This window comes from Buteo buteo, chromosome 5 (assembly GCF_964188355.1).
Source record: "Buteo buteo chromosome 5, bButBut1.hap1.1, whole genome shotgun sequence".
Lineage (NCBI taxonomy): Eukaryota > Metazoa > Chordata > Aves > Accipitriformes > Accipitridae > Buteo > Buteo buteo.
The window spans coordinates 31915460-31943349 of record NC_134175.1 but is presented as its reverse complement, the minus strand read 5'-3'; the positions used below and the strand labels follow the sequence as shown (position 1 = coordinate 31943349).

At 38.2% G+C, this 27890-nt stretch overlaps 1 protein-coding gene across 4 annotated transcripts; it reads left to right on the top strand.

Moving 5' to 3' along the window:
• The first annotated feature begins 47 nt into the window (after positions 1 to 47).
• PPIG (peptidylprolyl isomerase G) lies at positions 48 to 27890 on the top strand. Of its 4 annotated transcripts, none has more exons than XM_075028509.1 (14): positions 49 to 290; positions 5397 to 5461; positions 8947 to 9026; positions 9137 to 9211; positions 11473 to 11580; positions 12092 to 12136; positions 14097 to 14184; positions 15319 to 15348; positions 15439 to 15578; positions 23311 to 23515; positions 24568 to 24735; positions 25253 to 25337; positions 26181 to 26317; positions 26615 to 27890. In XM_075028509.1, the coding sequence occupies exons 3-14, from the start codon at positions 8966 to 8968 to the stop codon at positions 27732 to 27734; spliced, it is 2262 nt and encodes a 753-aa protein (XP_074884610.1). In that variant the 5' UTR covers positions 49 to 290; positions 5397 to 5461; positions 8947 to 8965; the 3' UTR covers positions 27735 to 27890. The 4 variants fall into 4 exon arrangements, with proteins under 4 accessions (XP_074884612.1, XP_074884610.1, XP_074884611.1 ...); XM_075028510.1 differs by having other exon boundaries at positions 5397 to 5474; XM_075028508.1 differs by lacking the exon at positions 5397 to 5461.

The window sequence follows — 27890 nt, the reverse complement described above, 5'->3', positions numbered from 1 at the left end:
ACGAGCTCGAGGAGGCGGGCAGCCCCCTCCCCCAACCGCGTCGGCTCCTTCTGAGCGGCCCCCGCCGCCTCCCCGGGCTGTACCGCGGCTGGCGACCCCCCTCACCCTTCCCGGGCCGGGGTGCCGCTTCTCCCGCCTCCGCGCCCTCCCTGCCCCCCCCCCCCCCGCCGCACCGCCCCCCGGGTCGCCCCCTCCCGTCCTTTCCTTCCACTGACGCAGTCTGTGCCGCACCAGCTCTAACATGGCGGCGAGGCGCTGAGGAGCGCGGGGCGACGCGGGCCGCGAGCGGGGTGAGTGCCGGCGCCGCAGCCGGGCACCGCCGGGGTCCGGCGCGGTCGCCATGCGGCCGAGCGAGGGCCGCGGCCCAGGCCGCGGCGTAGGCGCCGAGGGCTCGGGGGGGTGGAGGTCGCAGCGCCGCGGGGCCTAAGCCTCGCTGACGGACGGGGGTGGGAGCCCCCGCCCCTCCCCGGCCCGCCGAGGGGACTGCCCGGGCCCGGCCGCCGCTCCGGGGCGGGCGTGGGGCAGTCGCCGTCGCCCGCGCCGGCTCCCCGCGCACACACGCCCCCTCGCAAGGCCCGGCGGCCCGTCTGCGAAGGGCGGGCGGGCCGCGGCCGGGGCGTCCGGCGCTGCCCTGAGGGGGCGGCCGGGGCATCCCGGGTGAGGGGGGCCCCTGAGAGGAAGGGGTGTGCGCGAGAAGCTGCGAGCGGGGCCCGAAGGCAGGTGGGAGCAGGAGGGGTAGGTGAAGTGGCGGCCGGGGCCTGGCGAAAATTGCGGCAGGTGATGGGGTCTGGGAGGCCGGGTATCGCTTCTCCGCAGCCTAACGAGCCGCGGGCCGGGCACGCCGCGGGTCTGCCAGCCCGCCGCGAGCGCCCTGGTCGGCCTCGGTGCTGCTCGATGTCTGCTCGGGAGTTTGAATGAGTCCTTCCTCCTCCCCTAGAAGGCGAAGTAACCGGGCTGTCTGCGTGCCACATGTTCTCGTCCCCTCTGCAGGCCTCTCCTAGAGAAGTGGAGGCTACAGGAGCTACCACGGCTGGCAGGAGGGTCCTCTGCCTTTCTCCTTCAAGGGTTTCCTAAGGCACTTCTGAGATTTTTATGAGTGCTGAGTCCCAGGCTCATTTTGTTTGCAGCCACGACCTAACTATAACTATTGTGTATATAGGATTGTTTTTTGAGTCACTGAGGAGCCTTTGAAGGAGAAAGGCGTACGAGAAAAAGGAATAGTTTATTGAAACTGTGGACAAAGTATCTATTGTAGTCCTAAATATTGTCTTACAATTCAGTCACGATTAGGAAAGTATCTTCCATCATGATGATAAAGAAGTCACTTTTGCAAATAGTTGCCTAATATTTGACTAGTGAAGGTAATTATATTTTAGTAATCATCTGAGACCTGTTTTGAGAGGAACATGAGACCATTTTTTTTGCATAAAATCTATTTTCTAAGATGTATCTTTTCTTCTGAGAGAATATTTTATTTTTCATGTTTTTGTTCTATGTTGTCTGCAGAAGAGGCTGCTCTTTTGGACAGGGATAAGTGTTTTGGGTTTTGTGGGGGGTTTTTTGTTTTTGCTTTATCTTTTTTCCCCCATTTTGTTTCACTGTTCCCATTCATTAATGCATTGGGGTTCAGCATGACTCAAATTTTTAGGTGCTACCATGATAAAGATATGATTAAAAATATGGAAATTACACATGATTTATGAAGCATTAATTTATCTAAACTTGCAGAGCTTGATTTATCAGTTTTTAAAACTTATTTGTAAAGATTTCAGAAGAAGTATAGTTTCCTGCATATGATGTTAGATCTGCAGGGGAACATATAAAGGATACCAACATCAGTAATCCCCTGAGAGAAAAAGTTTAGTTTCCTGTATATGAAGTAGATCTGAAGGGGAACATGTAAAGGATACCAACATCAGTAATCCTCTGAGACCACCCTTTGAGACTATATTTCTTATTAAGACTTACCATTTTTCCAGTCCTCTTCTGTGAAACAGAAATTTTTTTTTTTTTAAGTTAGCTAAGCAGTCATCAAGCTGTTATCAGAAGATTTATTTTTTGTTTCCCCTTTAGTGTCTCAGAAAATCTGTGGATTATGAGGGAATTTGGAGTGAAGAACATGTACTGCAATGGAGGATTTTACTCTGCTGCAGCATGATGTCTCCACTACCAGTTTACTCCTCCATGGCATGTGCATTTAGGAGCCATCTTCCATTTGGAAGCAGAGTCAGTGAGTGCCAGGGAGCAAATCTGGTCATCTTGTAATGGAGTGAGGTTTAGGTAGGAGGTTGGGATGAGGCAAGGAAGGGATCTAGAGCTAAAGTAGTAGAGAAGGGAGGAGAACGTGAGAATAAAAGATGATGGAACAAGCTTTTTTTGGTTATGGTTGGCAAATATGGGTCAGCATTAAGAACTGTCTCCTACTGTTGCATGATCTTGCCTTATTCTCATCTTCAGTAACAGGGTGTGAAGGGATGCTGCTTCTGAAATTTAGTTTGTGATCCTAATGGGTAAATGGTTTGGAGATTACACTAAACCCTTTAAAAGCTTTTTCCCCTTTCATACAATGCTAAAACTTGCTTTTTCTTGGCATTCTGTAATTTTTAAAATAAAAACTCATGGTTTCAGACTTAATGCTAATCCACTTTCTGGTTACTAATAGTAAAATTGAAATGAACACATTTCTTTGCTGCTTCTGGGGGAGCAGTGAACACCACCGAAGGCACTTACTGGTGCACAGACCTGGGAGAAAACACCTGTATTTTTTCACAAATCTTAACAGAAAAAAAAAGTACTTTCTGCATAAATTAGATACTTGACAACAAAGCTTTTTACTTGCTATTGACAAGAGTGTGGTTAGATATTTTAACATCTTTTTCAGTGTAGGTGCCTCTTTCCTAGGAAAATAAAACAAAGGGCATGATCTAATAGGAAACTGTATTTCTGTTTAAATAGTTTAAGAGAATGTTATTACTTTCTCAGCTGAATGTTACATTCTCCCAGCTGAGAAGTTATAACTGGGTGTGTATTCATTATACTCTTCAGTACAAGAAGACTAAATTCATGTTAATAATTGCAGAAAATCATACCGAAGGTGATGTAAGTGAACTAAGCAGTGCAGTAGTGTTAGGAGTATGTACTGCATATTTAGTCAGGACCTATCTGAGGATGGTATTTTCTTAAATTTCTTACGTCTCCCTAAGAGGATAGTAGGGTCTTGCCTTATATCCATGGAAGACAATGGTTGATATTGCCAGGTAGCTCTTAATTTGATTTCTTTCTTTCTTTCTTTTTTTTTTTTTTTTTTATTTTTGAGGCAGGAAGGGGAATACTATGTCAATTGTCCAAAAAATACTTGTAGTATTATTCTAGAGAAGGAGGCCTGATGGAAAGTGGTGTCAATCACTTTTTGCCTGCAAAAATGTTGAAAGTCTTTTTTGTGGTTGGCTTTTTCCCTCTAAATACCATTAGAAGGGTCAGTCAGGTTGAAAACCTATAACATACAATTTCTGATGATGTGTAGAAAGTGTTCCTGCATAAATTTCATTGACCTGCGTAGAATGCAAAAGTTTTCTTCTTTTCTTATGGATGTGTTAAGTCCACGTGATTGCAAAGACAGCATCCTAAACCTGATATGTGTTCAAGTGTAGTACCTTATTCCTAGATCCGCTGACGATGAAAATCCTGTGGCGCTGATTAGTAAAGTGAAAAAAAATTGATTTCCTTAGTTGTCATTGCTGCTAATTCAGAGTTTTTTGATGGTGAAACACAGAGGAAGAGTTAGTGGAGTTTGGAGAAAATGCTGAGGAAATGATGGAGATTGAAAGTTTGGGCTGGTTGGATTTTTGTTGTTGGCACCTTCAGTATCATCCTAACACAGCTGGAAGCTTTGACACAGGAACAGAACTAGGAACAAATTTTCATGTCTCTTATTTCACAATCATAAATTAATTTCCAGTTTAAGCCATACTGGAATGAACATATAATATTTTTAGAGTATGGCCCCACTGTCACTTTAAGCTGATATGTGCTGTTGTCACATCTTTTTTTGGAGGGGGAAGAAAGGTAGTTTTATGCAGCTAGGTGGCCACCTGTATGAAAGCTAAACACATGGATGTATGAGCCCTCCATTCTGGTATCAGCCCACATTTATATTGGCTTCAAGTGACTGGAACCACAGCCTTAGTGAATGTGATAGATATTCAGTATTCACTTCATGCATTTGCATTTTCTGGACTCAAAGTTTTGCTTAAAAATATAGTTCTGAAGATTCCAGGTGGCTATCTTTGCAGTATAAATCAATGCAGTTTTGTCTTCCTGCATTTGTAGATGGCCTGCAACAAAATGCTAGGAATGTGAATTTATACGCTTTACTGTTCACTTCCATTTGGGCATTGAATGAAGACCGGTGCAGAAGATAATTGTAAATTGATGCAAGGAGACAAATACTCAGGCAAGGTCAAGGAGAAATTTAAAACAGGGGCTTGCTGATGACAGAAAGAAGTGAAGGAATAGGACACAGTATATATTTTTCCTACTGAATACTTCTTTGCTCCAGATCTGTTCTGTCCTGCGCAGGGACTGAAACAAATAGGTAGCCCCATGACCTGTTCAACATAGTTACAAATAAAGGTGTTTGTTTCCCCCTCATAAAACTAGGAAATACTCCTGTATTGCTGCTTGCCATCAGTTCTTGTGAGATGCACTACACGTTGATACTTCAGTTGGTGTGCATCTGTCAGTGCTTTCTAGACCATTTCAGTCAAAAGAAACTAGTTTATATTAAACAGTATTATTACCAGATCATTGCTAGCAAAGGTGATTTTGAAAATAGTTCCCCAAGATGTATTTTTAAGCATATCAGCATGTATGAGTGATAATCTCTGGCAGAGAGATACTTGTGAAAAGTTTGGGACGGTTATCTTTTTCCATTGGCACAGATAATTTTGAAGGAGAACAGCTGTCTGCAGCCTGGCCATGAATTGGCCAGTTTTATCCTGCAAGTATTTGAACAAAATAAAAAGACTGATGGAGGTGTGAAGGGATGTGAACCCTGATGGACACAGCTGGTGATGCATTGATTATGGATGCAGCTGCTCTGACAAGACTAAATATTTTTGGTGTATTTGTCAGTAAACACAAATATTCTCTAAGCTGAACTGTAATTCCATTTTCAGAAATAAAAGAAACAGGCCTCTTTTTTTAGATATACTGAAGTGTTTTTTTGGTTTTGGTTGTTTGTTTTGGGGTGGGTTTTTGTGGGGCGGGGGAGCATAGTTTCTACTTAGACTTAGTAAGAGGTTTCTCAACCTCTTACTAAGGAGGTGGTTGAGAATGATGAATGGCTTGAACATTTCAGGATAGTACTTGAGTTGTTACGTTGTCCTTTCTTACAGAGTTTTGGAAGGAAGAAGTGAGCTGACTTCTCAAGATCGCCATTCTGCATAGCACATTTTTGTGTGTATGTATAGTGTGTATGTATAGTTTTGATTGACTTTAAAATCATCCTCCCTTCACTAGTAAAATTCCATCAAGTTCACAATTTAAAAAAACTCCGCAAAGTATTGTGGATTAAGCGTATCCACATTCTAATTGAAAATAAATTTGAAGAGATAAATACAGAAGTCACGTAAGCCCTATTATTACTAGACATATAGTACTATTGAGCTTTATTTGTAATTTCCTGACTTTATTCTTGGTATTTTCAAATTGTTTTTCTTTGTTGGTTCTGTATTTAACATTCATACCCCATGTACTTGCTTTTGAAACAGACAAGTTTTAAATGATCAGTATGTACAAGATTGTGTTTGGTATGAAATACTACATGAAGAGAAATTAATAGTTTATGGATTATTTGTAACTCCATAGTTTTCCTTGTAACACTTCAGGAGAAGGTCTGTCTGAAGTAATAACTGTGCAATGGATACTTAAGTATATTGGAGAGGAAACGCTTACTTGACTTGTAGGTAGGATAAACGTCACTGATATTTTAGCCTGGTTTACTAGGCACTATCAGTTCAAGAGTTAGGTATATTTACTTGTCCTGGTGTTTGTCCAGTCAGGGTGTTCATACTGAGCAGTTGACATAACTGTCATTTAGAACCAGCTGGTATTTAGGGGATATTATTGGAGGATTTAGGGAAAGTGCAGGGGACATTGGAGGTAGCATTCAGAACACAGACTAAACTTCATTTGTTCCACTGTTCATGAGACAGTGTAGAGGTAGAAAAACATCAAGTTGAGCAAAAGTTGCTGAGAGTAGGGATTCAGGTAGAATTCTTTATTTCTTTCTTCTCTCTCCCACCCTGTTCTCTACAAAACAGAGTTAAAAATTGACTGACGTAGGTATATTGACATTTATTTTATAATTTAGCTTTAATCATTATGAATGTTGGAAATAAAAATTGTTTCACATGTTAAGATAGTTTGCATTTATTTTGGCTAAAGTACTGTATATAAATGTTAAGGCATACTTCTACATTTCTCAAGCCAATTGCCTGTAAAGCAGGAGTTAAATCCCTCCCCACTCAAGCACTACAGCTAAATGTTTAAAGTTTGGGTACAATGGATCAACCAGTTGTGGTACTACTGGTCCTTAGATGTCTCAGTTCAGTGCTACCACCAAACAATATTTATTGTAGCATTTATTCTGAGAGGTTTCCTAGAACAAAATATCCCCCTGCCTCTCTGTGCAGCTGTATAGTCTATTCTGCTGCTGGCGGTGTGAGTCGATGGCTGTCCTTTGGGCTGGTCTCAGTTCTGAAGGCAGTCTGTCACCTCCCACCTGTCTCATCTCCCTTCCCTTGCCCACGCTGCTACCTTCCTTGCACTGCCCCTGAGTTTGTGCAGCAGTGTGGTGAGCTGGTCAGCCTTCTGCTAACTTGACAACATCAAAGTTCTCAGCTACAGGTGTTTTCTCCATTTGTTTCTCTGTCTGGCCTCAAAATTTGTTGTGCTAATAAAAGAGAAATGGTAGTTCAAGGAGAGGAGCAAGCAGACTGAGGCAAGCCTGCTGCTTTTGACACGTCTCTGGCTTGTGTGAATTAATGTATTCATTACACAGCTAAGAGGGTATCTAGTGAGATTTTGCATGTTTGCAAAGTCTTCTCATGCTAAAAATCGCATGAATGATAAACTACTGAGTGGTGTTTAATTTAAGTCGGTCCTGCATTGTTCTTGTGGTTTTCACTGTGTAACCTTGGCAAAATGTTAGGAGTGACACTGAGCACAAATAGAGAGAATATAGACTGACGTGATTACACTACTGTCTTTTGATTTGTTACAGCCTCTTGTTTGTAAGCTGAGGGTAACAGATGGTGGCAATTGAATTTTTCAAGGCTGTTCTGTGGCACAGCTATAAGGGAAGCTCTAGGAGAGATGTATGCTGTACGTCAGCTAGATTTGAGTAGTGTTTTTGGGCAATAAAAATGATTAGAACTGAAAATTTATGGATTATATTCCAAATTCTGGGAAAGGTACTCCAGTCTTACAGGTCCTTTTGCCATCATTGTTTTTTTCCATCTCTGAAGTAATTCAGAGAGGATGGGGCTTCAGAAAAGGAAGAGAACATCATGATTGTACATAATGTTGAAAGGCCAGAGATGCAAATGGGATTAAGACATTGCTTGTTACACAAAGATAAAGGGATTTATATACTCAAAGATAAGGGAAAAGTTGCATTGAAATTCTGGATAAAGAATCATAGAATCATTTAGGTTGGAAAAGGCCCTTAAGATCATTGAGTCAACCATAAACCTAACAGTAAGAAGTCCACCACTAAACCATGTCCCTAGGCACTGTATCTACACATCTTTTAAATACCTCCAGGGATGGTGACTCGGAAGAGATAAGCAATGACATAAAATGAAAAGAAACAATAAAAAGCCAAAATCATTTCACTTGGCAATAATTGTGCAAGAGCTACATCTTTGTATTTCTTTCATGTAGAATGGTTTGGATCCTAATTAGAGCAGCTCCTGATAACTGCAGTGACAGGAATTCAGGAAATATATTCCTAAGAAAGTGAATGTTTAGTCTTAGCATGACAATATGTTGGTGATTTGTCAAGTTGTAACCATCATAAGTTATTTTCCACTCTTTGACTATTCTCTTTATTTGTGGTAAAAGTTCTGGTATTTCTGAAAGTATGCCTACTTGACTTGCACAATTATTACTTACCTACAGCAGTTGAAGAAGTTCACCATCCTGGGCTGTTCACCTTTCTGTGCTCCTAGACTAGCAGTGTGTTCTTTCTTGAGCAGCTGTAGTTCATGGTCCAGATAATTAATAGTAACTGAGGTGAACTGAACTGGGTTGTGGACTGTAGCCACTGACATATTACTGAGGAGAACAGGCCTGATATGAAGCTGATAACCCTGACCAGAGGGGCAGGTTGGCATGTGGAGATGGCAGCCTCCTTAGCCACTAACAGTGAGCCTAACACAGATTGCAAATGCGTCTTTTTAAATGGTTGAAAGGTAGTTGCAAGAAGCTGTTTGAGAGCACTCAAGTTGTTGGGTCTCAAAGCTGATTTTTTTCCTTTTTTCCTCTCTGATGCTAATTTTACATAGCATATAGAATTCTAGGAGCAGACAACTTAAGTGATTACCTATACCATCTGGATAGCAAGACGACTTCAAACTTTGTTGTCCCCATACCTTACAGTATCTTTTCTTTTTGTATTTCCTCATCTGAAGTATGGTGCTCATATTAAATTTAATACTATTGCAGCAAACATGAATAAAATCACTCAGGTCTACAAAACATGAAAATGACCTAAAATACTTCGCATTTTCTGAACCTTTAAAAATACTTATGTTTGCTCTCTGTTTTTTCTGAAGGTTTGCTTTTCTGCAGGTTTTGTTGTCATTGTAAAATCTTCTACATTGACTTATGCATAGTTTCACTACACAAAAGGAAAACCTAAATTTTTTTTATTACTTACAGTATTTAAACTCTTGAAGCCATGGGAGTAAAGGTCCAGAGACCTCGTTGCTTTTTTGACATAGCCATCAACAATGTACCTGGTAAGAAAATTAAAATACCTGTTCAGTAACGTGATATTCATATAAGATATGTAAGAATAGTACAGATACCAGTTAACTTCATAATAAATATGGCTTTCTTTTTTTCCTAGCTGGAAGAGTGGTCTTTGAACTGTTTTCAGATGTGTGTCCAAAGACATGTGAGAATTTTCGTTGCCTTTGCACAGGTTTGTAGGTCTTTAATTTTGTTTATGATTTTTAATGTAATACAATTTTAGCTAGTTTGATGTCTGTGTTATTTTTCCTGACATTTTCTTACATATAAAAATAAGTATGTAAAACATTGGTTCTTGGTATCTCTAGAGATTAGCTGATTTCTCATATACATCTGATGCAGAGTCAAAGCAGTTGTAGCTTTGGCTTAGTATGTTGCAGGGACTATATACTAATCAACTTTAAATACAGACACAGTAAGCTGATTTTCTGCTACTAGCATAGATATTACTGCTCACATTATATAACATCATCCAGTCTTGAAAGGTAGCCAATAAGAGGTCAACCATGCAGCCTTACTTTTCAGTCTTATGATACTTTGAGGTATTTGAAAGGTATTGCGGGTATTCATTAGTTGTTTAGGTTGTTTGGTTTTGGTTTTTGTTGGGGTTGGTGGGTTTTTTTCATTTTAATTTTCCTTCGTTGATGGCGAATGGTGATTTCCATTCCTATTGAAATTCAGATTATTTCTCGAACAAAATACTGAGAAGATTCTTTCCTGGAAGCATTTGGAAACAGAATTACTGTCCTGTGGACTGCATGCTTTTGCTGAAAATGCTGACAGTTTAGCAAAACTTAAATTTATTATCACAAGAATAATTTTGTGAATACACGGATACCATACATGCTTTCTGTCTTCAGCATTTTCTGCTTCCTTTCCTTCCAGCTCTGTTGTTTTTCAGGTCAAGGCTCTGTAGCTGTTAATACTGAAGCACTCAGCAGTACTAATATGATCTGAATCAGGTGTGGGTGCGTAATTACATTCATGTCAAGTTAGCTAGAACACTTAGTGCACCATACATGATGTCTGCAGGAACGTAGGTATTATCTGATCTGTTGTTAGGTTTACTGGCACAAAATCATATTACCAAAATTTGTTTAAAAATCTGAACCTTAAAGTGATTCTTTTTAATAGGTGTATGTTTGTTATCATGTGACCATGGCATTCTTGATCTGCTGTCAACTGCCCAAAAGTCAGATTTATTGCATAAAGGTGTTATTCCGTTCTACTGCTTTAAGTTTTTGGCTTGACATCTTTCAACAGCATTTCAGGTCAAGAGCAAGTACTACTAAGTTCACGCTTAGTTGCTGACACTCAAAATCAAGTTCAGATGCTGAACTACTTCGCAGCTTTAACGTATTTTAGAACAGTGACAAAAATAATATGGGTGGGGTGTTTACGATATTGATCATCAGCAAATTAATTCGAATTTTGATTTCATTTGTTTTCCTTACTCATTTTTTCAGGCAGTTTTGAAAAGTATATGCTGTCTTTTTAAAACAGGGATCAACAGCTCCGTGTTTTCCTGGCATACCTATGTTAGGCAAATGCCAAGTTAGTGGAACAGATACACCTTCACATTTATCAAAGTTCCTATCAAAAGTCTTTTTTCTAGCTAGTCAGCTCCATATGGAGGGACCAGTCTGTTACAGGTAAGTTCAGAGGCAACTGCCTGTGACAAAAGCTGCCAGTTTAATAGCTCAGAATAAGATTATAGGAAGATAAAGTCTATTGGTTTGCCAGCATTGAGGGGAAGATATCTTTTCCTTCCAACATATTTCCACTGATTATCTTACTGTTACCATGAGGTTGGCTCTGCCATTCATAGGACCCACCATGAGCCATTCATCTTGCTAATTCAGCAGAGACCTTATTTATTTGAGGGTGGCAGAGAAAGTAGATAGTGTTGTACCTGAAGCAGAGAGTCTGCTTATGGGTCTTGAGCACCTGAGTTGACGCAAGGGAGAAAGATGGCCATTGTAATCATGAGTGGGGGAGGGAACGATATTACTTCTCCTTCCCCTTGCCTCTTTGTTTGTTTTTCTTATGAGCTTTTATGGTACCTTAACCTTGCCGTGTTGTAACTGAAGATCTGAGTGTTTCTTGCGTGCTTCTGAGAAATGCCAGTTATCTTAAACCTAAACTGTCTGTTTAATTTCAGTCAATCTGCATGGAAGAGATCAGAGTTGTATATTAATGTCAGTAAGGAGTTCTTCTGGTATAACTGTAGAGACAGAAGGTAGTTTCTGCTCTGCTTTCTTAAATGCTAGTTTCTCATTAGTATTACAGGTATCGGTCTGCCTCACAAGATAATTTTTCAGAGCTTAGTAGATCATTTTGATTAAGTGCTTACATAACACTTTTTTGTAGTGGGGATTCTACAGGTGCAGAGAGTAATTTTTTGTTGTTGTTGTTCTTCCTCTTTTCCTTTAGGTGAAAAGGGTACAGGAAAATCCACCCAAAAGCCATTGCATTACAAAAGTTGTCTGTTTCACAGGGTTGTGAAAGATTTTATGATCCAAGGAGGTGACTTCAGTGAAGGTATGATGTGAATCTTTGAAGAAAACTTTAATGCTTATGTAATAGAATATTGCAGGAGCCCTCTGTAGCATTGTTTAGTTATATTAATTATTCTGTGATTCCACTGCTTTCTTCCCTTTTTTCTGCATAAGAACCGTTACATGAAAACTTACATACAAACTTATAAATTTATATGTGTGCATGTGCACACAAACACAGATTTTGCTCCGTTATTGCAGTACTCAGAGTACTAAGTACTTTCTATTGAAAGGTTTAAATGTGAGGGTAAAATATTATATCTGCTGCTGGGAAATGAAGAACAAAGGGAGACTATAGGAGAATACTTTCTTGTTTTCCAAGTTTGCTTTGGGACTATGAAGATGCGTCTTGATCTTCTGTACATATCTTGAAGAATAATGTCAGTGATCTGGATGCAGTTGGATCAGTATTTCATATTATGAAGCACCTTCCACATAATGTGACTCTCTTAATCACTACTTTAAGTTGTAACTGTCACTTTTCCTCTTTCAAGGAAATGGTAGGGGAGGAGAATCCATTTATGGTGGCTTTTTTGAAGGTAAGAGTTTTATCAGTCTGCTCTGTTTTGGTGTTACTATAAGCAATCACCTTTACGTTCTGTAGTCTCTGTTCTCTAAACCTAAACTCCATTGGTTTTGTTAAGATTTTATCTGGTCTTAGAGGCCTTTGACAGTCCAGTTTAGGTTATTTTATTTTACTTTTAAGATATGAAAGTAATTAATTAATGAAAAATTAAAACCAAACTCCTTTGTATTTGTCCATTTTACCAGATTTACATTTTTATAACTGTTTTTAAACAAGCAGCTAGCTAAAAGTTGGGGATTGTCTTTTCTTCCAGTGAAAAGGAGAAAAGCACGATGGGGTCAGGTTTCCTTGCAAATATTTATTTAAAAGAAAGCAGAAAGCCCTGCTTTCCTGAACTCAAGAGGAATTAATGATAAAGAGGCTATCAGTTTTCTCACAGTCCTGGTTTTTCTTCAGTCAGTGTTGCAGAAGTACCTCTTACGCATTCCAGTGTGTTTCTCAGCCTGTGTTTGTCCAGAATGTAGTGGAGCATCTCTGTGTTTCTTGAGGCAGTTTTTGTATTACATCTAAACCCATGTGATGGTTAGCTGCCACCAGCAGGAGTGGTTATGCTCCTCCCTCCTCCCTGACACTTTTCTTTTAATATTGGTTCTTGTATGAGCTTGCAGCAAACAATCAAAAGAATTATTCACTACTTTAGTAGGGCCAGGCTGCAATTTTTAATCAGACCTTGAGTTGAATCAACAGTTTGCAACTGCCAAAAGAGGGAGGAGGTCTTTTCTTGCACTGACTCATTCAGATCAAACTTTCAGCTGATTCAGCTTGCTAAAATGCCCAAAGACTACTGCAGCAAAAAAATGTATTTATTTCCATATTAGTGAGTGGACCCAATTCAATAATTTGGCAAGCATCAGAACCAACACAAATGAGTAGCTGGATTTGAGGAAGTGTATGGTTGGGGGAGATGGAAGAAAGAGCAAAACCTCTACCTACCTTCTGGCAGTTGCAAACTGGCTGTTCAGCTCAGCCACAGTGAAACTGAATTCATGGGAGTTTTTGCTTTTCTGGATCCCTTAAGCAGCTCACCGTAGGATTAGATTGACGCTTGATGCTATGCCAGATAGCCATTTTACAGGTGACTGGAGAGTGAGTGGGCCTGTCCCTTTCACTGCCAGTGACACACTGTGATGTGAAACCATGGCCTTACAGATAGTGTACTTTTCTTCTTTGTTAATGCTTGCTCTTGCCATCCGTATCTAAACAATACTGAGCAAACTTTGTCTGAAGAGTTTGGATCCCCCAAGAGCCTTTATGCTGCTTTGGGAAAGGAGGGAGACAGGGTAGTCTCTTACAGATGTCTTAAATGAAGAATAGTGATTACATTTCACAGTTCCATTGGGGTTTAGTTTGAACTGTTAACAATGATTTGCACATCAGAAGTAGGATTCATTTGAGTTAAACTTAGTTTCTTAATGGCCAGCTTGGTAAGTTCATCTGTGTGTCTGACAGACCAACAGAAGTTGTTTGGGATTGCTATCAAACTGGATATCCATGTGTATTAAAAAATAATAACAAAACTGCATGAATATGAGGGGTTTCTTAATGCACAGCTAAAAAACTTCTGCTCCAAAGAGACAATGATTAGTATGTGCAGAATAGAAAGAGCAACAACTTAAAATGATGAGGTCTCTGCTAATGTTGGTCGGAAACAAATCTCTTGAACAAGAATACTAAATTTTGTTTTTTTCCTCAGGCTATAAACCACTAATTCATATTTCTCCTTACTAAAATGCATTATTTAGAATGGAAGGAATAATATATTAAAAAATAGCTATTATTTTTAATCTATTTTTAATCCAAATTTTTACTGAAGTGGCTAGCAGATTTATTTAATAAGGATGAGTTTACTTAGGTTATAGCATTTATCTAAGCATATGTGGTATAATTAAAGTAACTGAAAACACTTTCCTTAGATGAAAGCTTTGCTGTAAAGCACAACAAAGAATTTCTCCTTTCAATGGCCAATCGAGGGAAAGATACAAATGGTTCACAGTTCTTTATGTAAGTATTGTACTGTCCTGAAATGTGTGTGTTGTTTGCCATTTGTAAGCTGTAAAGGTGATCCTTCTAAGTATTGAAGACTAGTTCCTGTGCAAACCCAGAATTGATGTTTTTTCACAAAGTTGCATGGAAATAGCCATTTTCCTAATGCACTGTTTAGAGAGCCTGACTATTTTTATCACTTTTGTGTTTAGTGCTTATTGACTGTGCAAAAGAGCTTTTGGTAGTTTTCAGCAGCTGTGTTCTAACCTGGGCAGTAAAGCAAACCTTTTAGTTCCTTGTAGAACTCTTATTGCTTTCTTCTAGTAAGTGTTGTCGGGAAGGAAGCAAAACAGCTCTGGGGGTTCTCAAAAGTAGCAGAGGGGTTTTTTTGTTACAGAATAACTTTCCAATGCAGTCTCATTTACAATTTAAAACTTAAATTTTTAAAATACATTGCAGTATACTCTTCTTAAATCTAATTTATCTACAGAAAACATTCTTGAAATACATCACTCCTACCCATGTTTCATGACCTTAATTAACATGGTGAGTTGTGGATGTCAGTTAGCATTAGACCCTTATTTTGGGATTTCTGACTGTTCTTTACTATAAACCCATTTTTTTACTTCTGCCATGGCTGACATCTGTATGCCTTAGTAATGCTAGTATAGGGGAAAGCTGAGAGAAAGTCAGTTCTACTTCTATATCAAATAATCTCTACTTACGGATATTTTTTCTTCCTTTGATTTCTGATTATTTTCTAATGTATAGAAGGTTATTTGCAGTTTTCTATGCTCTGAGACAGTTGCCTTAATTTTTATATCTGTTCCTGGTAGTATTTATATAATTTATTAAATAGAACACTTACTATATCCTATACGAGGATGCCATCTAAAAACTTATGTGCACTTTTTTTTGTTCAATAAAATGTGATAAAGCAATGAATTGAATAGGTAGTTTAATGTATAAAATAATAAATACTTTTAATTGCACACAAACTTAGAATAATGTGCATTGGTTTTGTTCAATTTTATTAGTTCACTCAAAATAACTTTCACTTTCCTATGTGTATATGATATGCTTCAAATGCTGACTGCTTTCCACTAATACTGACTTTGTTTTTCTCTTGAAATTAAAATCTGGAAACAACAGAACAACTAAACCTACACCTCACTTAGATGGGTAAATATCTCTTATCTTCTTATGTTTGTTTGGGAGCTGCCTTGAGAAAATTAAGTACTAAGAATTCTTACTTTTGTTTAAATTCTTTAGACATCATGTTGTTTTTGGACAAGTCATCTCAGGTCAGGAAGTTGTGAGAGAAATAGAAAACCAGAAAACAGATGCATCTAGTAAACCATATGCTGAAGTACGCATACTGAGTTGTGGAGAGTTAATTCCAAAATCCAAAGGTAAAGTTGAACTGTACATTTACATAGGTGCAAACTATGAGGTAATTTTGCTCATTTTCTTCCCTGTTGCTTGCTTATAAAAATGTTTAGAAACTTATTTGTGATGGATGGAGGGGCAGTTGGTGAAAAGGTGAATAATATTGCAGTACAGTTTGTCTTCGGAAAAACTTAAAAGGTTTTGATGCAGAAGATGTTAAAGAAATATCATACATGCTTTCTTCAAAGCTTCTCCTGTCTTGGATTTCCTTATACTAGCTAAATTTCAGTACAAAGCTGGCAAGCGTTTGTCACATAGAAAGCAGAGTGCTATGTTAAGAAGATTGATGGCAGTCTGACTTTTATTTTATAACTGCTGCTTTTTTTGCAGGTATTGAACTTATTCAAATTTCTTTTGGGTAAATCTTCAGAACAGGCACTTAGAGTAGAAAAGCCTGAAATTGCCCTTTAGCAGATATCCTTTTTAAGTTCCTATAAACTATATTCTTAAACAGGAATATGACAGGACCTGCCTTTCTTTCTGGAACGGATGCCCTGCTCTGCCATTCCAGAGCTGAACATAGTATTGGAGATGTGATTCTGCTTCTTTTAAAAAATAAGGCTCAATCTAAGATATTGCTGTCACTCTGGAGAATCTCATTAGAGGAAACCCAGAATGCGTGTTTGGTAGGAACTATGATAGGGAACATGCTTTTTCATTCATACATAGGACCTTCTGCTGATATGTACTGTGAAGGATGGCACCAAGAATATTCAAGCACAAGACAAGAATAAAGGTTTCTTTGGCCTAAGGAAAGAAAATACAGGCATTCAAATTTGAGCTGCTTAGTTTTTCCTCTCCTTTTTGATGCAGTTCTGTGTTCACCTGTTGTGATGTCTAGCAGAATGACTTTGGAGTCTGAAGTGATCTCTTCAGAATTCCAGGCAAAGTTTTGTTATGGCTTCTGACTTCTCAAAGATCCTAGAACTTCCTAGATTAACTCATAAGTCACCCTGCATGTTAGGAAATAATTTAGTTTTTCTGGACAGTACTTGGGAGCATGATATCTGTTAGAAAATGCACAGGTGGTGTAGATTAGAAAATAAAACAATACATATACAGAATGGGTGAAGCTAGTGGGCGAGATACCTACTCTGTATATATGTCTTCCTTGGTTTGCCGCGCTCCCTTTTTAGTCAACTCTGGAACGCTTGAAATTGAATGACTAAATGAAAGTTTTGTCACTGAGCAGTCTGATGACGTAAAGCCATTAGGCAGGTCTTTAAAGTACTTGTCATCAAAATAGTGAATAAAATAAATACAAAATGTTGTTTTCATTTAATTTCTAAAAGAGAACAGGCGTCTGGAAAGATCTGACTGCCTGGTCCTACCCATTTGTCTGTGTCCTTGTACCTCTTTGCCCCACTACTGCTGGGATCCTGGAGACTCTGCTTCCTGTAGCTGGTCTGGCATGCCACAGAGGGAAATTGATGCCAGGGCAATGGGATAGCCCACTCAACTGACTATAAGGCACAGTACTAGATAATGGTGGGCAGCAGGAGTGTTTGGAGAACAAAAGGCCTTAGGCACCAGGATCCGGCAGGTGGAAGGCAGAGCTGAGTGCGGGGAGACGTGGGCCCTAATGGGCACTAATGCAGAGCCAGCCTGGTGAAGGTGCTGCCTGACAGACCATGATGGAGATCCTGGTGCATGGAGGATCCCACTATTGAAGGGGAAAGGCTGGCTGTAGGACCTGCAAGGGGAAATACACTGGTACTGTGAGAGATGATAGTATGGCTGGAACTGTTTGCTAAATGCACAACATGGAACCACTGATGAGCTGTGCTGACCTGAGGCAGTGGAGATAGGAGGAATGGTTCATCATCACATCAGCAGAAGGAAATTTGCCAAGCTGCGGTCCAAAGCTGACAAGTGGAGCAGGAGAGGCCCTTGGACAAGTCAATATATGAAGAGGCCAAGGAATCTAGATAGGAGGAGCAGTTTCTGGGAGGTGAGCAGTGTCATAGAAGATCATCAACAGAGTCATCTAACAGTGGAACTGGTTTTAGCACATTACTATGGGAGGCAAAAGGGAACTGATACTGTGAAATATGAGGCAGTTACAAGAGGAGACTCTTCTAAGAATTTGCTGTTAAGACAAAGGAATAAAGAGGTTGCCAGTGAGGAAAGTGTAATGGCGAATTTCTGTGGGAAGTTATGCTATGATAGCAAGGGAGACTTAAACTAATTTATTGTATAAGCTTGTCTGGTATGCAACACAAAGGAAGGAATTAGACAAGTCTTCACTGAATGAAAATAGAACTGATACTTCTTGGTTTTAGCAGGGAAGCCAAGATGGCACTAGTGGAAGGAATCACAGTAGATGTTAGGTCCCTGGTATGAATGTTTCTCTCTTAGGTTAAAGTTGAGGAAGGGCAATCAGATTTTTGGGTATCGTGATGAATATCCAGATGAAGTGCTTTATAAAGGAAGCAATTCTATCTCTTTGTATAGGAGAATTTGATTTATTTAGGGATGAGTGAAGGATGACTTGACTGAGCTAACTTAACTGGATGCTATGTGAATTGAATGATACAGTGATCACAATTATAATATTGCAGAGGCCTAGATCAGAAGCTTTTATGTGGAATTTGAGAGGGTGATCACCTAGAAAAGTAGAATGTTTGTCATCTTTCCCTTTGTTTTTTTTTCTTTTCTTTTTATTCCTTAAAGTTGGAGGAGTTAGTGAAAATGAATGAGACATACTAAATTATAAAAGAAGAATCTCTCTGGGCAAGTGGTATTATTTTTAGAAAATCTTCAAGTTGCAGGGAAAAGCCTGAACGCTGGAGGAAGAAAAAAAAAGAGAAGAAAACTAAGTATTAAGCCAGTATTAAGGAAGGGTATTATGGACTAGCTAAATGAATATAATTCTCAAGAAAAACTATGGAACAAGTAAAATAATATTCATTTTCTTAAAGACAAATGGGAGTTTGATACCAATTGACAAAGTTTTGCAGTAGGGGGTCTAGTAAACAAGTCTGGCTGCATTGTTTGAGATCATTACTTTGGTTAATTAAAGGTGTATCTGGGATGTTTTAAAGAAAATGGCTTTGTGCACTGGGCAGCTTTTAGCAAGAACCTCTAATGAAGATTTCTCATGAAAATTGTGTTTCTAGGGGATTCTGCACAGAGCAGTGCTAGGCTTGATTCATGATCTTCATTGATGTATAGATGTTCCTGTGGAATCACTGCTCGTAAAAATGTGCTTTCTGCAATTAAGGCACATTAGGCCTTCATAATTCGTCAAAGAACAGTATTGTAGTTAGGTCATTCTGTCATGAAAATTTCTTTTTTTTAAAGAAAAAAGGTATCTACAAATTATCAAGCACTGATACAGAGCACAAAGTTACACATTCAGGAATCTTAAGACTGCTCTAGATTATGAAATATAGATATTTCATGAAAGTGGTGATTCTGGTAAGTCATATCTTATCTGGATTTTTGATTTGTGTATCCTCCCTTTCCTCTTTCTTACTCATTCAACCCCTAGAATGCTCATTTGTTCTGCAAGCTTGTTACACATCATTATCTCCCTTTCCACAAGCTGGTTGCTATGAACGGTTGCTGCAGACTTTTCCAATTTTTTTTAAAATTTTTTTTTCCTAGTGAACTGGCCAGTAGTTATAAACTGGTTTGGCTTTAGCTGAAACTGTTCAAAGAGAAGCTGGAGATGGCTTGGTTTTCCTCTCCTCTTCTTCCCCCACCCCCCTCCTCTGCTGTTGCAGTTGTGTGGTAGGTTGCTTGTCTACAAAAACATCTGTGTCCACAGGCATTTGTGATACAGGACTTCTCACAGTAACAATGTAATCTGATCAGCAAGAATCAAGTATGGTAGTGTTCCCTAATGCATATCTCTGAGGACTTGATTACTGTGCATAACTTTCGTTGTAAGAAACAGTGGGTCCTTAATCAACCAGTGAAGGACATAATAGGAACCCATGGCAAATAATTGAAGCAAGATGTGTGCAAAATAGAAAAAAAGACCTGATATTCTGAACAGCAGGATGATTAAATGCTGGAAAAAATTATCAGGGAAAATTTCTGTCTAAATTTCCTGAAGTAAAGGCACCCTCTTTTTGGAGACTGCTGTAGTCTGACAGGTTATTGGACTTGATATAAGGTAACCATTTGAGTGTCACTGGTGTGAATTACAAGATGAGATCACCTGTTCTGACTTTTGTCTGAGCCCAACTACTTTCTGGACAGGTCATTTCTTCATTTCAGGTCCAGGGGTCTGATATCATGGGGCTAACTTAAGACTTGCTACAGTCCATAACAAGCTGAGATGTGGAGACTGCTTGTCTTACTCTTTTGTAAGCAAGTGTTCTGCATCACTGTGAAGAGGAAATTTTTCACCACTGTATATATCTGCATTCTGAATGAGAGACCTGACAGAGTAGGATACTGGATTGCTACAAAAGAGGTGATGGCTTACATAGATGATCTAATGCTACCAGCTAATACTTTGCTGAAGGTAAAGGACGGTACTGCCTTAGCTGTCATTATGGATATTGTCATGAAAGCATTGGAACAATACTGAAGGCTGCTGATAGATCTAGAACTTCAATGCATCGCAGTCTACAGCCTGAAGGTCTTCCGGGCAAAACATGGTAGCCGAGAAGATGGATAGATGGGAGTAAAATATGGCAACTTCATATATTTGAGATTTCACTGGTTTGCATTCAATAACTATATACAGAACAAAAGTTAATAGTAAGAGATGATGCTACGAATGAGAGCTTAGCTGTTGCTTTTCTGAGAAATGCTGACTCTCTTCTCCATTAGGAACCTGTAACTGCCTGTCTCTGCAGTTGCTATGATACATCCACACTTAACTTTGCTACTCTAAAGCATATCCAGCTATGTCCAATTTCCAAGAGGCAGTTTGAAGTTCCCACAGCATATCATCTGTCATAAAGAAGCTGCCTGAAGTGCAACCAGGAATGTGTTTTGGGCAACTATGGTCTATCCTCACTGATTTTTATCATTCTAGCCCAAATGAGAATTTATTTTCCTGTTAAGCTGGTAGAAAGTACTAGCTTATTATTACAAATAATACATCTCTAAGTATTATACTAGGACTCATCATCCTCAAGACTAATTCTTATTCTCTTCTGTGACCAGTTTAGCAAGGAGTTTTATGTAAGTTTTTTTTTTTTGCTTTTGGTCATCCTTGAAAAACTACTACCTCCCATCATGCAGTTTGCAAAAATGAGATCAAGTTAGTGTTGAATTTGAGAATTTCCACATTGAGCTCACATGATTGTAGTTACAGATACCTACTGCTATCTCTAAGGAGTCAGTCAACTCAGTAATACCCGCTAAACAGTTGGAGCATCTAATATTGGCAATTCCAAAAATTGCTACACTGTTCCATTAAATAGCCACTGGTGTTTTCAGAAGAGTTGTTACCAGATCTACTCTTAATAGAAGTGTTTGCCTGGAGTTCTCTATATGAGTATCACCTTCCCTGCCCCCCCTTCAGGTCTCTAATCTGTTTACAGAGAATTAAAAGAATTTCTTTTCCCAATAAGTGCATGCTAGAAGTTGAATAGCTGTTAATAGATACTTCTTAGTGTTTAGTACTGCTGCCACTTGAACTTTTTTTCTGGACGCCTGTAAATGTGTTATATGATCAGAGATTGCTAGCAGGGAATTCTGAAGTGGAATTTTTCTTCCTATCCATATGTACAAAATCAAGGCTGTTAATAAGTAAAAAGCTGGTTAATAACCTGTAATTCTTTGAATTTCTTGAAATCTTTTATCTTCTGACACTTGAGTTACTGTAATACCCCAAAGGACTTTCTTTCTGTAGAGCAAGGACAAAAATCATCTAATAGGAAAGTTATCATAACATATCTTCGTGTTTGGTTTTTGTTTTTTTTTAAATGAGTTAGTCTAATTACTTGCCTTAAATTATTTTATAACAATGACTGATACACAATAGCCAAGTACAAATTGTATCATCTTGTTGGGCACAAGTGGAAGGCAATAGAAGAAATGCTTGGCTAGACTGAACAACTGAATTTCTCCCATCTTTAATAGAAAAGAAAAAAAACTTAGGCTATTCAGGGAGACATTTTTATGTTTTCTGATATGTAAAAACATTGTGTTCTCTGTGTCTGGATAGTTTTCAGATGCAGACAGGCTGCTTAGTCAATAATCCTGTCTTTGGTGCCTAATGTTTTCCCTTACCTGTTTTGTGCAGGGGGTGGGAGGTTGCATTTAAACTGCTTGTATGTTGATGTAGGTCAGATAATATCTCTGTAAACCATGAACTCTTTGGATAGAGCAAGCTATTAAAAGGTTTGCAAAACAGGCTAATACTTTCAGCTAGGATCCTCACGCAATTCTAAAATTTTTTTCTGTGTCTGATCTGAAGCCTGTTCTAAGATCTTAACAGGCGTTCTCCTAAAATATGGATTGTTTGCTGTGATGAGGCTGTTTGGACATCAGTATTTATTTTTGGTATATTTTTCTTCTGTTTAATGGTGAAGGTTCTGTTTCTTCTGTCTGTGGCTGTAGTGTGTTGTGTAGTGAATGATGGGCTATCTTTGCAATTTGTAATGGCAAAGTAAAATAATAATTGATGCTAATTAGAAAAGTCAGCTACAGCAGTCAGATGACAACCAGTGTGATCTTCTGGATTTTCTGCATAGAGCTTTTAATTTTCTGGACAATAGCCTGATATGAATTTCATAATCCATTTGAAGAGTATTAATACCATCTAACTGATCTACCTGAAGTGTCATAACTCAGAAGCCTAGACCTCCTTTAGTGAAGTTTCTGTGGTACATTTTTTATTGTGGTTTTTTTTTTTAAATTAGCGTGAATCTGAAATAATACTTCCATCACTTTTAATAGTTTAAGTATGTCTCAGATTAGTTAAAGGGCATAAAAAGGTGTATGTGTTCTTGGATTATTTCCTGTCAGAATAATATCAGATTGCCAGTAAATTGTTGATTTGCAGCTCTAGCAGCCACACAAGAAATCATGAAATATGTAATTAAGGACTAGTCTGCTCTTTTAGCAGGGTTCCTTTTCATACTAGGTGGTTAGTAAGTTACTTGTATCTTTCTGTTAAAAACAAAAAAAATCCAAAACAAACAAAAAACCAAACAACACATGATGAGCTGGAGGATTAGGACTGTTCTCTGAGCATGGTTTCACTTAGCAGGAAGGTTGGTTATTTGAATCTTCCCTCTGAGCAAAATGCAACGAGTAACCAGTTTAGTCTGTGCTACTTATTTTCTTTTTCAAAACTGCTCTTGTTTGTGATTTGAATAGATTTTAATATGAAGTCAGGTTAAACCTGAAACCAAAGAAATTTTTTTTTAATAAATACTTTCTAAATAAATTTTAAATAATTCTTCATATGTAGCTTATGTTGTATAAAACATAATCTGAAAACTTACACAGTTCTACAAGTTCTTGACAGTATAAATTTGATACTTTGGAGCTTCATTTAAAACAAAATGTTGGAAATTTCTTATATAATTCTAGACATATCCTTTATTGTACTTGGGAGAAACAGTGTTTTCTCCAAAATTTCGGTTTGTTCTTAAGTACTTTGATGAAGTAGTCTCATGACACAATTATAAGAAGCTCAGGCAGATACTAGATAAGTTGTTTTTTCTGAGATTTATTTAAAAGTGTTTGATACAAAAATGTCTTTGCCATTCTGACTTAAAGCCAAGAAAGAAGAAAAGAAAAGACACAAGTCGTCTTCCTCATCCAGTGACTCAGAAAGTTCAAGTGATTCAGAATCATCTTCTGATTCATCATCGGATTCCGAGAGTGCTTCAGAAGAAAAATCTAAAAAACGAAAAAAGAAACACAAGAAAAATTCCAAGAAACATAAGAAAGAAAAGAAAAAGCGAAAGAAAAGCAAGAAAAGGTCAATTTTGTGATGTTTTGTTTTGTTACATGTACACCATACAGTACCATTTTCTTGTCCTATAACTACACAACTAGTGAAGCAGGTATTTTGAAGTTTGGGAGACAATCAGTTTCAATATACAAGCTTAAATTTTTCTGATGTGATGGCAAAGGACAGTGTCCAGTGCATACTTGCTGCAGCTCATAAAGGAGTGAAGGATTGGACTAGGACTTACGTATATTTGGCTTGAAAAGTTGCAGGAGTGCTTGGTTTGAAATGGGTGGTGATAGTTTGTTTCCCTAAATTCACTTTTGTGCAATTCAATTTAAATTATATGCAGTGGGACCTACAAGAATGTAGTACACAGGAATAAAAGCAAAGCTAAACAAAAAATTAATAAATTGACATACTTAACAACATTATTTCTGTCTGATATGCCAAAAGTCTTGCAGTTTCGCTGGAAGATAATAAAACTCAAAAAGCATTCTTGCATTTGAAAGTGTTATTTCTAATGCAATAATTTTGCTTATAGTTCCATATGAGATACAAGTTGTGTCAGTGCAAGTCACATTTTTCTAAGCTAGCAGTAAAACGTAAGAAATGTTCACTTAGGGCAATGCTGCCTAAACATTGTTTCTGTAGGACTAAGCCTATTTCACACAAGTTTGTTAATACAAACTGCTTGGAGTTACAATAGTTTGTAGCCAGTTATATATGCTAGTGTAAAATCTGAATTTGACTCCCCCGATAGTGTTTTTAAAAGAAAATAATTTAAAAACGAAAAAAAGCTGTGTCTAACTCGAGAGTAAATGTATGTTCAGTGTTGCACTATTGGAATTCATAGATAAAATATGTTGGTTAGAAATCTACTGCAGTTGTACATTTTGGAGCAAAGGTATCATAGCGGAAAAAAAAGTTGCTTCTGAAATAGCTCTGTTTCCTGAGTTTCTTGTGGTATCATTGTGTATTGAATTAAGAGAATTTCTGAATTACTTAAATAGATTGAAAGGTCTTCTCTCATCCAAATCACTCACTTCAAGTATAAATATTTTTTTTATACAAAAATAAAGCTCATCCAGTGAAAGTGAAGATGAAAACCCTGAAGCACAGCCATTATCTACTGTCCGTCCTGAAGAAATTCCTCCTGTACCTGAAAACCGGTTCCTGATGAGGAAAAGTCCTCCTAAAGTAGATGAGAAAGAAAAAGAGAGGAAAAGCAGAGAGAAGGAAAGAGAAAGGTAATGTATCTGTTTTGAGTCTGACTAGGCGCTGACAGTAGTATGGTCATATTGCTGTTTTGGGACTCTTAATGTTCAGTGAGTCCTTTCCCTATTAAACAGTTCCATGTGTTGAGCACTGCTGAATGAAAAATGGATTTTTCAGTTTATTGGCAACTGTTGTCTTTGTCCTAGAGCAAAGGCTTAATCTTTTAGTGAATGAAAAATTTAAAGTGACTGATTGAAGAAAAAGAAAGTAAAATGCATTGCAGTTTCATTTAGAATTTATTGGAACTGTCCAGTCTGAATCTATAATTTATTCTTCTCTCAAAAATGGAAAAACCTGGAAATCTTGTAAAATATTTTGTGGCCACAAAATCTGAAGTTTTTACTGTGTGGTTGTTACTGTCTGCACTGATAAGAAAAAAGAAGTGTGTGTTTCCATTTAGTTTAATTTCTGAAGAGTTTTAAAATTGCTTTTATTTTTGCTTCTTTCTTTGATGTTATAAACAATATCACTTTTTAAATTTATTTTTAGTAATCTATCAAATTCACAGTCAACGTACCAGAGGAGGCTGTTAGTGACCAGATCCGGAAGGAAGATAAAAGGAAGAGGACCAAGGGTAAAATGTTTACAATCTGTTCCCCAAAATAAACAAGGTGGTAGCAGAGTCCTACTGCTGGTGTTACTAATCATTTTCATTAGGATGGTTGATTAAAAAAAAAAAAAAAGGATTTATGGTGCATCATAATTGATTTGGGGACTGAGGTTTGAAGGAAGACAAGAAAAATTAAATTAATTTCCTGTTTGCACACTGAGTTTATTTGGGGGGGGACACACAAAAAATGCTTTTTTTGTGTTGCTGCAGTATTCTGTGAATTCGTGAATGGAATTAGCTCAAAAAGGGTTCTCGTGACCAGCAGAACCAGTACGACATGAGTGGCAGGAACGTGGGGAAGACTTCTCTTTTTGTCTGGGGGGTGCTGTTACATTGGGTCTTCTGATTTTGTGAAGCCATATGCTATGCACTGCTTGTAGCAAATGCTTTTAGTAATGGAAGTCTCTGTCCCTCAATTTCTTAGTAAAAACCTTACAAGAAAACGTGTGAAGTATTGTTTTCATGTTGTTTGTCAAACCTCAGAGGAATTATCATTGTTAGAAAAGTGAGTTGCAATTGTGTTAATTAAAAGCAACAGGAGAAGACCTCTCAGCAGAGTACAAAAATCCTGAAATAAAGTTACTTTAAAAATAGTTATTTGATCAGACATTTTGTATTCCTGCTTTAGCTGAATGTCAGATATATTTTTCAGTAAGTTAATAACTTGTTAGTGTAAACTTGGTATATACACGTGAAGTGTCATGGTGGGTGCTATGTACAATCAACCGCCAAGGATAAAAATTTTGCTTAGCTATCACAGCATGTGCAATTCAAGCTTACACCCTATTTTGTCTTTTTTCCTTCAAGCGTTACCGGACACCTTCCAGATCCAGGTCAAGAGATCGATTTCGACGCAGTGAAACTCCTCCACATTGGAGGCAAGAAATGCAAAGAGCTCAAAGAATGAGAGTGTCTAGTGGAGAAAGATGGATAAAAGGGGACAAGTAAGATTATTTTTTTCTGGAGTATATGCATTGAAGTTTTTTGTATATATGAAAAGTAATACCTGTCGTCTTAGATTTTCGATCACAGTTACTTCCAAAAAAACAGGCCGCTGACTTGGTTATCCCATTACTTAACTGTGTCTGATTTTAATCATGCTACTGTAAATATATAGTTATTAATACAGATGATCTAATGTAATTGAAGTTTTAATTGTGAAGCTGTCTCACTTCTGACTTAATTTTTCAGAGTGCAGGGGATTCAAAATATTTAAAAAATCATATCTTTCTCTCTCCAAGGAGTGAAATAAATGAAAACAAGAAAGATAATCAAAAAAGTCCAGGAAGAGGAAAAGAGAGAAAAACATCTGACCACAGACAAGTTTCTGAAAGTCCAAGCAGAAGAGGGGAAAAAGAGAAGAAAAAAGATCACAAATCCAGCAGTAAAGACAGGGAGACAAGAAGGAATTCAGAAAAAGATGACAAGCATAACAAAAGCAAGGCCAAGAAAAGAGCTAAATCTAGAAGCCATAGTAAAAGCCGAGAGAAATCAAAAAGTAAAGAAAGAGACTCTAAGCACAGTAGACATGATGAAAAGAGAGTAAGATCACGAAGCAAAGAGAGAGACCATGAGAAAGGTAGAGAAAAAGAAAAGCGCTATGATTCTAGAGGGAGAGATAAAGAAAGAAGTAGGAGCAAGGAGAGAAGTAAAAGAGCAGGCTCAAGAAGTAATGAACAAGACCATAGGAAGAGTAAAGACAGGGAGAAACGTAAGTCAAGAAGCAGAGAGCGTGAGCATGCTAGAAGAAAACATAGTTCCAGCAGTAGAACAAGGGATCGAAGCAAAAGCCGAGATAGGGGTAGGAGAGGAAGATCGAGAAGCAGAGACAGAGATCGTAGTAGAAGTAAAGACTATTCAAGGAATAGAGATAGAGAAACAAGAAGAAGAGGAAGATCAAGAAGCAGAGAAAGGAGAGGTACACCAGATAAATACAGAGGAAGAGAAAATAGGAGGAGGAGAGACTCAAGGAGCTCAGAGAGGGAAGAAAGTCAAAGCAGAAACAGAGAGAGGTATTCAAATAGAGAAAGTAGAAGCTCATATAAGAGGAATGATACTGAAAGCCAAAGGAAGAGACGTTCAAAAAGCCGTGAAAGTAGCAGTCCTGAATCCAGTAAAGATAAGAAGTCTAGTAGAGATCAGGATAGAAGTCCAGACTCAAAAAAGAGACCAAGTAGCAAGGAGAGAGAATCAAAAAAATCATATTCACGCAGCAGTAAAGAAAAGGAAAAGACCAGTTCCTCAGCAGAAAAAGAAATAAACCAAAAATCGAAGAGTCAGGAAAGAGATCATGCCCCTAGTAAGGATAAAAAGTCTGATCATGAAACAAGTCCTGGAACAGATGATGACAGGCACGGATGAGTTCGTGGACTTAATGTTTCCATTGTCTCAAAGTTTTAGAGACATTTTGGGGAACGCCTTTTTTTAAGATGTGGACTTCAGTTTGGTCTTTTGATAATCTAAAACCTGGATCATTTGTACTGCTAAAGTTTTAATAAACTTGAAATGAAAAATGAA

Coding starts and splice junctions, on each gene's coding strand:
- PPIG (XM_075028508.1), top strand. CDS start 8,966: ATGGGAGTAAAGGTCCAGAGACCTCGTTGCTTTTTTGACATAGCCATC. Junction 9,027..9,136: donor AGCCATCAACAATGTACCTG/GTAAGAAAATTA, acceptor TTTTTTTCCTAG/CTGGAAGAGTGGTCTTTGAA. Junction 12,137..14,096: donor TTATGGTGGCTTTTTTGAAG/GTAAGAGTTTTA, acceptor CACTTTCCTTAG/ATGAAAGCTTTGCTGTAAAG.